General features: G+C 42.9%; 1 protein-coding gene across 2 annotated transcripts; it reads left to right on the plus strand.

Annotated features, from left to right (window-relative positions):
• Positions 1-2,185: 2,185 nt before the first annotated feature.
• On the plus strand, positions 2,186-6,349 carry LOC148039594 (two-component system protein A-like). Of its 2 annotated transcripts, none has more exons than XR_015693013.1 (8): positions 2,186-3,221; positions 3,496-3,654; positions 3,763-3,963; positions 4,053-4,322; positions 4,529-4,941; positions 5,037-5,124; positions 5,262-5,381; positions 5,567-5,595. XR_015693013.1 is itself a non-coding variant. In XM_087692087.1 (8 exons), exons 1-8 carry the CDS (start codon positions 2,387-2,389, stop codon positions 5,630-5,632), a joined length of 2,211 nt encoding a protein of 736 aa, XP_087548213.1. In that variant the 5' UTR covers positions 2,190-2,386; the 3' UTR covers positions 5,633-6,349. The 2 variants fall into 2 exon arrangements, 1 of the variants encoding a protein (XP_087548213.1); XM_087692087.1 differs by having other exon boundaries at positions 2,190-3,221; positions 5,037-5,183; positions 5,567-6,349.
• The last annotated feature ends 273 nt before the right edge of the window (positions 6,350-6,622 follow it).

Here is a 6,622-nt window from a genome sequence, read left to right on the forward strand (position 1 = left end):
TTGAGTGACTAGGTGAGAGATGGTCTACATTAGATTGTCAAACTCTTGAAATAGCAGGAGCTCTGCACTTGTCCCATCATTGATTGTCCACTTACTTCGCTTATTTGGGCATATCCAAGTGTATAGCCAAAATGATTGTCGTTATAATTATTTGCAAGTTCCTACTGATCAAAATCTATACTTATAAAGGAAGGGTTGTTTTGAAAAGATTTGTAAATGGAGCTTCATTATTATATACAATCAATGTATCCTCTTAGAGACAACTACATATATCATGAGCCTCACACTCTCTAACCGTACGCATCCAAGTCTATGTCTATGGAGAAAAGTTGCCTCTTATGGAGGCACCTCAAAGATGATCTCTAGTTTGCTTTTAATGTGTAAAAGCAAAAATCTATTCTAGGACTATACATTTTAGCAATTAACATGCTCTACTTCATGTAAAAGAATTTCAAAGCATGATTTGTGTGGTCATACCTGGGGTCCTAAATTCGAAACCAAATTTGCAACAATTCACGGATTGAGAATTGATAATGCATTGGACTTGCAAATGCATGTAGTTGCTAGATGTGCCATTAGGACCTTTGGTGATCACTCAATGTTTGTTGTTTTACATGTTTGAGGTGGAGATGCAATTTTTGTGCAGCTAGTCCAATGTTGATTTCACAATTGCACCTTTAAAACCACTAAACACCCCATCATTCAAAGTGGTGCTAACTTAGTCATGAGTTTCCATGTTACCATCAATTCCCCTCTATTGTTAGAACAAGCAACTACTTGGCACTGCAAAGTTCATTGAAACTAATCTAGATATTTTTGAAGCTCCCACAACATGTTGGTGTCTAAACTATCCATAAAGAAGGATGTTTTATATAGATTAATCACACTGATCGGTAGGACACTAAACTTTTGCTGCAAGGATTACCATCTTTCTTGTATTGACAGTTGTGCATTTGAAATTTGCTATATTTATCTATACATTTAAGGCTAAACGGGGACTTGTATATGAAGGCTTTACTATGTCCAGACACTTGCATGAAAAAATGTGTAACAAAAAGGACCTCCAAGTTTGTATCGAAAAATAAGTTTAATTAGCATTGATGTATTAATGATGACATGGATTGTCTCCACAAAGGAGTGAGGGCCTTGTACACAACAAGTAACCACATCACCATTACTCTAGTGTTCTAAGTGGTCATAAATATGTCATTGGTCACGTACTATAAAGTTAGTGGCTCATTTAAACTTAGCTAAAGGAGGGTGATAAGAGAAGACTATTACTTTGTGATGATTGTGTAAGAAACCTAGGATAAGATGGCCATGTTAGTACTACTTAAGATGTCATGCATCACATTGTTGATTTGAAGATTGGTATGTGATTATAGGTACTAAGAGGGTGCATGTTGTCGAAGGACTGCTCCAATTTTGGAAAATATGGTGGAGAGTTAGTAGAGATTGAGCAAGTCAATAAAATGCCCAAGTCACCAACCAAGGCAACTGGTCCGAGTCCCTTCATGTTGAACTGGTTATGATACTTAGAACTGTAGAATCAGAGCACTGGATTTTCAAACTTTTTGGCAAAAAAATAGGCTCAATGCCCTGATTCCATATGTCGGTCAATGGCCAATGGCCTGAAACGCCTAAAAGGGTGATGTAAATATTTCTTTGCTTATTTGAATGAAAAAAAAAAGAGTGCATTATAAAAAAAAAGTCAATAAAATGCGTTTCAAAAGTGTGGTACCAAAATGTCACAATCGTGCACTTGGGAAAGTTTGTAACCTAGCATGAATAAAGCGCTTTACGCGGCCTCAATCCAAGTGGATCCAATCAACAACACCCATGTCACATATTTCATACTAGTTCACCACTTCAACTAGGACTTAATGGCTCTTCCTTGATGTATTGTGAGGCCTTGCTAGGGCTAGAAAATTGTGACCCTTTTCGGGGACGACTGATATGTAACTAACCCGCTAAAGACTAGGCTAAGTCTTTTTCCTGAGTTGTGAATGACACGCCTGTGCGTGACCGAGCATTATGTAAGAATGTAGAGGAAATAAAATAAAACCTTCATGAGATTTGGGAGCTGTCCATGAACACTTGGCTTTTGCCTTTGCTCTTTTGCCCTTTTCTTTTTGGTCTATGTGGAGCATATCTTTGTGGATTGCTTCTCCTCTCTCTCTCTCTCTCTCCCTCTCTCTCTCTTTGCTTCAAAGCAAGGCTCGCAGGGCCTACCAAATCGTATCTCTCTCAATCACGCACAGAAGGAGGGCTTTCTTCCCTCACATCAATCATCATCGAATCACTCCAACTATCAAACCTCCATTGCCCGCTTCAAGATCTCAACAAAACAATCGGATCGGATTGGATGGAGCTTCTATGCTAGGCCATGCTCTTGTGTGGTTTAATGGAGCCTCCACTCTCTATCTCCCCTTCTCCCCCTGCCCTTCTGCTAGCAGGTGACTGCACCTTGCAGGGGAAGGAGAGGGAGGAAGAGGAGGTGCAGGAGCACAGAAATTTCTGTGACAGGAGGATCTTCGCAGCCGCCATCGCCTCCGTCAGAGAGCTCAGCAGGTGTGCTGCGGCACGCATCAGGTGCAGCACCGGGCTGCATGGCCCCTCATCGTGGGCTGCTTCCACAGAAGGCCCTGCCCTCGTGAACCCCAGGCCTGAAGAACCCCTGACAGAAGACGAGAGCACAGAGATGAGGGCCACATCACATAATAAAGGTCCCAGAAGGAAGTTCAGATTCCGCAGGCCGCCGCGAGGTAGCAGAAAAGAGGCGAATGCAGCAGCCAATGCTCCTTTCGCTGCCCCTGCTCTCAAGACAGGCCCAGACGGGCATTTCTGCACGGCCTCGGACCATGAATTGGACTTGGAGATCCTCAGGCTGGGCATCTCATTTGGGCTATGGATGATGATGTCCGTGTTCTTCTCATCCATGGCAATTGCAGTGTCTTCAGCTGATCTCAGGCTGGCTGCACAGAGCACAAGCACCCGTGAAATGGCCTATCAGTCCCATTGTTCACTGTATCAGGTGTCTGGGCTCCTGGGTGGCTGCCTTTTGTTGGCGACCTCTCTTTGGAAGCGTATGACAGTTTCACATTGCTGCGATTATGTCATGGAGCAGAGTCTCAACAGAGCAGAGAAGGCTGAGGAGAGTGCTGACAGTGCCCATTGTGCCAAGCAGCAATTTATTACCTATGTATTTCACAACATCCGAGGTACCACGAGCTTCTGTTCGCCATCTCGAGAGGTTGAGGGTCAGGCTTAAATTCTGCGCAGAAGCTGTGTGAATGAATTCAAATAGGCAATGTTCTCACGGATGGGTGCCTGAGTGCCATGATGACTGTATGGTTTGATAAGGGAGAAACGCTTGATACTTGTGTGTGGGACTTTGGAGTTAATTGTGGTTTATTTAAGCATCTTTGTAATGGACAGGTGGATCATGAACCTTGTGACTTGCTGACGTCAGTCATTTTCTATTTCCTTCTGTAGTGCCCTTTAATGCCATTGTTCTTGGTTTGGGGCATTTGAAATCAAAGGCGGATAAGCAGCTGTCAAGTTCTGAACTAGATGAAGATACAGACCTCGTAAAAATGATGCTTGATTGTGCGCAGACAATGACTAGTGTCCTGGATGATGTCGCAGACATAGGTAAGCTCCATTTGTCTGTGGATTTTTTCATCCAGTTGGTTTTGCTGTCCACCAGCTTTAGCTCCTTTCTGTGAGCCAGTTTCTGATGAATAGATCTCGCTACAACAGGTCAACAGGAGGAGGGTATGATGAAGCTAAACCTGGAAGAATTTAATCTTCTTGCTGTTGTGAAATTTTTATCCTGGGGCCTAAAGGATTTACTGTATCAAAAGCAGCTTTCCTTTACCATGAGTATTGACCCAGTTGCAAAGGCTGTATTAAGCTCAAACCATGTGATTGGTGACAAGCATCGAGTTCTTCAAACTTTGGGTATGATTAAAATTTGTTCAGTAATTGGCAATGAGCACTAGGTGTTGTGAAGCATAAATAACTCAGAGCATATGCCTTCAATATTGCAGGCAATTTTCTAAGCAATGCTGTAAAGTTTACGCCTTCAGGCGGCAGACTGGAGCTAAACATCAAATGTGAGGAAGTTTATCAAAAAGAGCTAGAATGTCCATGCAACCTTGGCAAGATGGCCCTGGTGCAAACTCAGGATTGCTGTTTGTCCTCTTGCCCCAACGTGGAGGGTTCATGTGGCTCATCAAATAGTCCCATGAATTCTGTACATTCATTTGGTGGACGGAGCTTTGCAAAGGTGCTTATTGCAGTAAATGATACAAGCAGTGGTAAGGGTTTTTGAATCTCTGTGATGTGCTGTGTTTTTGGTCTCTCTTTTCCCTAGCACCAGTAATCTGTTTTCCCTTGCATTTTAACCATTTATCACATCATCTAGATCAGGAGGTGCCTGCTGTATTCTCTATCTCCTGTGTGAATTGGATGTGATGATGTGCAGTTTGTTTGTTTTTTCCGTTGTGTTTGTTCTCACAAACAGGTATCTCAGCCGAAGATCAAGCGAAGCTGTTTGAGCCCTACTCTTTTGTGACGTCAGGGTGGGTCCAAAAAGCAGGTGTTTCTGGTCTGGGTTTGAGTATTGCAAAGCGTTTTGCAGAGCAGTCAGGTGGTTACATTGGTGTACAGTCCAAGGAGGGAGAAGGGAGTTCATTTCACCTCTGTATTCCTTACCCTCTTGTTCCTGTCGTCCATGGGGTGGTGTACAAACTTCCATCACAGGATGAGTTGTTAAGCTTTTTAACGCAGGTTCATCAATCAGCTCAAGCATCAGCTCGTGCTCCTGAAAAGAGCCAGACTACGGAACAAACTTTTGCAGCCCAAAGCTCACATGTTGAAAGTAAAGAAATCAATGGACGAAGAGTTTTACTCGTAGAAGATGCAGTGATAAATCGAGTGAGTACCTGCTTGGGTTCATTTAGCTTCACAATTAGGCTGCTAGCTTGAAGTGTCTGACTGGTATTGCCCATTATTGCCTTGCCTCTGAACAGATAGTATTGAGAAAGGTCTTACAAACCTTAAATTTAAGTTGCGATGAAGCAGAGAATGGGCAGGTCGCAGTCGATCTCTGCAAGCAGGGTAGGACTTATGACCTCATTTTGATGGATAAAGAGATGCCTGTCATGGATGGACATGAGGTGTGGACTTAACTGCTTAACTTGATTTTCTCTTCACTGGTGGACGGAACTGATGCAACCCCTTTCCTATTTACACAGGCTACTAGACAGCTTCGACTGATGGGTGTGAAGACTCCTATAGTTGCCTTGACTGGTAATGCCTTACAGTCTGACAAAGAACTTTTCTTGGAGGCCGGTGTGGACGATTTCCAGACAAAGGTAATGGCCTTTCTACTCTCAGCTGCTCTTCTGTTTTTGTTTTTTGTTTGGTTGTTGCTTGAACTTTGCATGAAGAGCGTTCCATGTCATGTGAGGGCCTTCAGAAACCAGAATTTTCTAAAGCTGTTAAGCAAGAAAGATGAATGTTACCATGATCCCTGACTGGTGGATTTTGGTCGATGCAGCCCTTGTCTCGGGACAAGCTTGTACAGGTCTTACATCGGTTTGGAATGGAGAGGTCCTTTGTTTAGGGAGGAGGCTAGTGGCAACCGTGAATGTACTATACAACAAGAGCATGGAGATCAGATGAGAGTCAATTCTGTGTATTTTTCTTTGAGGCTACTTTACTCATTCTGCTCATTGAGGTGGTTGTGGCTTCTTTCTTGCCCCATGGAAGTGTGCCATTATGTCAGAGCCACTTTTACTCTTGTCAGCTGCCTGATTGTATGCTGGAATGAGGGGCATGCATGGGCCACTGTGTCTTCTCTTTTGCAGTATGGATGGCAGTACCATTATGCTAGAGTCACTTCTACACTTGCCAGCTGCCTAATTGTATGCTGGAATGAGGGGCAGTATGGGCAATTGATAGTGGAGGGTTCAGAGAAGAACCTGCAGGGTCTTTGAGGCACGATGCGGGGGAGATAAGACTGCTTCTTGAGGCCTCTGGGTTCTGCTTGGGTGCCTTTCAAATCCAGCCATTCCATTGTATAGCTTTTCATTATTTGTCAACCAAAAGCCTTTGTTTTCCTTGTGAGTTGGCGCATGAAGAAGAGACTGCAGTAGTCTCCGTGCCAACTTAGCCACATGATGTGTATCATAAAAGTGAGTATATCCAAAGGCCAAGCAACAGTCATTTTTTAAAATTGGGTACATGTGAGATTTCATGCTGTGGGAGTGGAGCACTCTGTTTCAAGATCTTTCCAAACAATGTGTTAGATTTATGTACCTCTCAAAATTTCTAACAACTTTTCAAATAATCTGCTAGACTAATATACCTTTAAAAATTTTCCAAAACGGAAAGGTAATATGAAAGCCTTCCAATGTCCTCCGGTAGGACATTGGAAGTTAATTTGATTGTATGTAGATTTAAGAGATGGTTGCAGCTGCGATGGTGGAGGGCAAGAAAAATTCGATCGACATTGTGCTAAGATGCATCCACTGTGCATGAAAAACCAAATTTTAATGTTGAACCATGAAAATTTCAATCCTTCAGAAAATTTTAAAAGGCTTAAAATGTTGAA

Source organism: Lygodium microphyllum, chromosome 2 (genome assembly GCF_053477565.2).
Source record: "Lygodium microphyllum isolate KBCC chromosome 2, Lygodium_microphyllum_v1.1.10, whole genome shotgun sequence".
Lineage (NCBI taxonomy): Eukaryota > Viridiplantae > Streptophyta > Polypodiopsida > Schizaeales > Lygodiaceae > Lygodium > Lygodium microphyllum.

Bases quoted from the DNA above. Each gene is read 5' to 3' on its own strand.
- LOC148039594 (XM_087692087.1), top strand. From the start codon at position 2,387: ATGCTCTTGTGTGGTTTAATGGAGCCTCCACTCTCTATCTCCCCTTCT. The intron at 3,964-4,052 runs GTATGATTAAAA...TCAATATTGCAG, and splicing joins TCGAGTTCTTCAAACTTTGG to GCAATTTTCTAAGCAATGCT. The intron at 4,323-4,528 runs GTAAGGGTTTTT...TCTCACAAACAG, and splicing joins AGTAAATGATACAAGCAGTG to GTATCTCAGCCGAAGATCAA.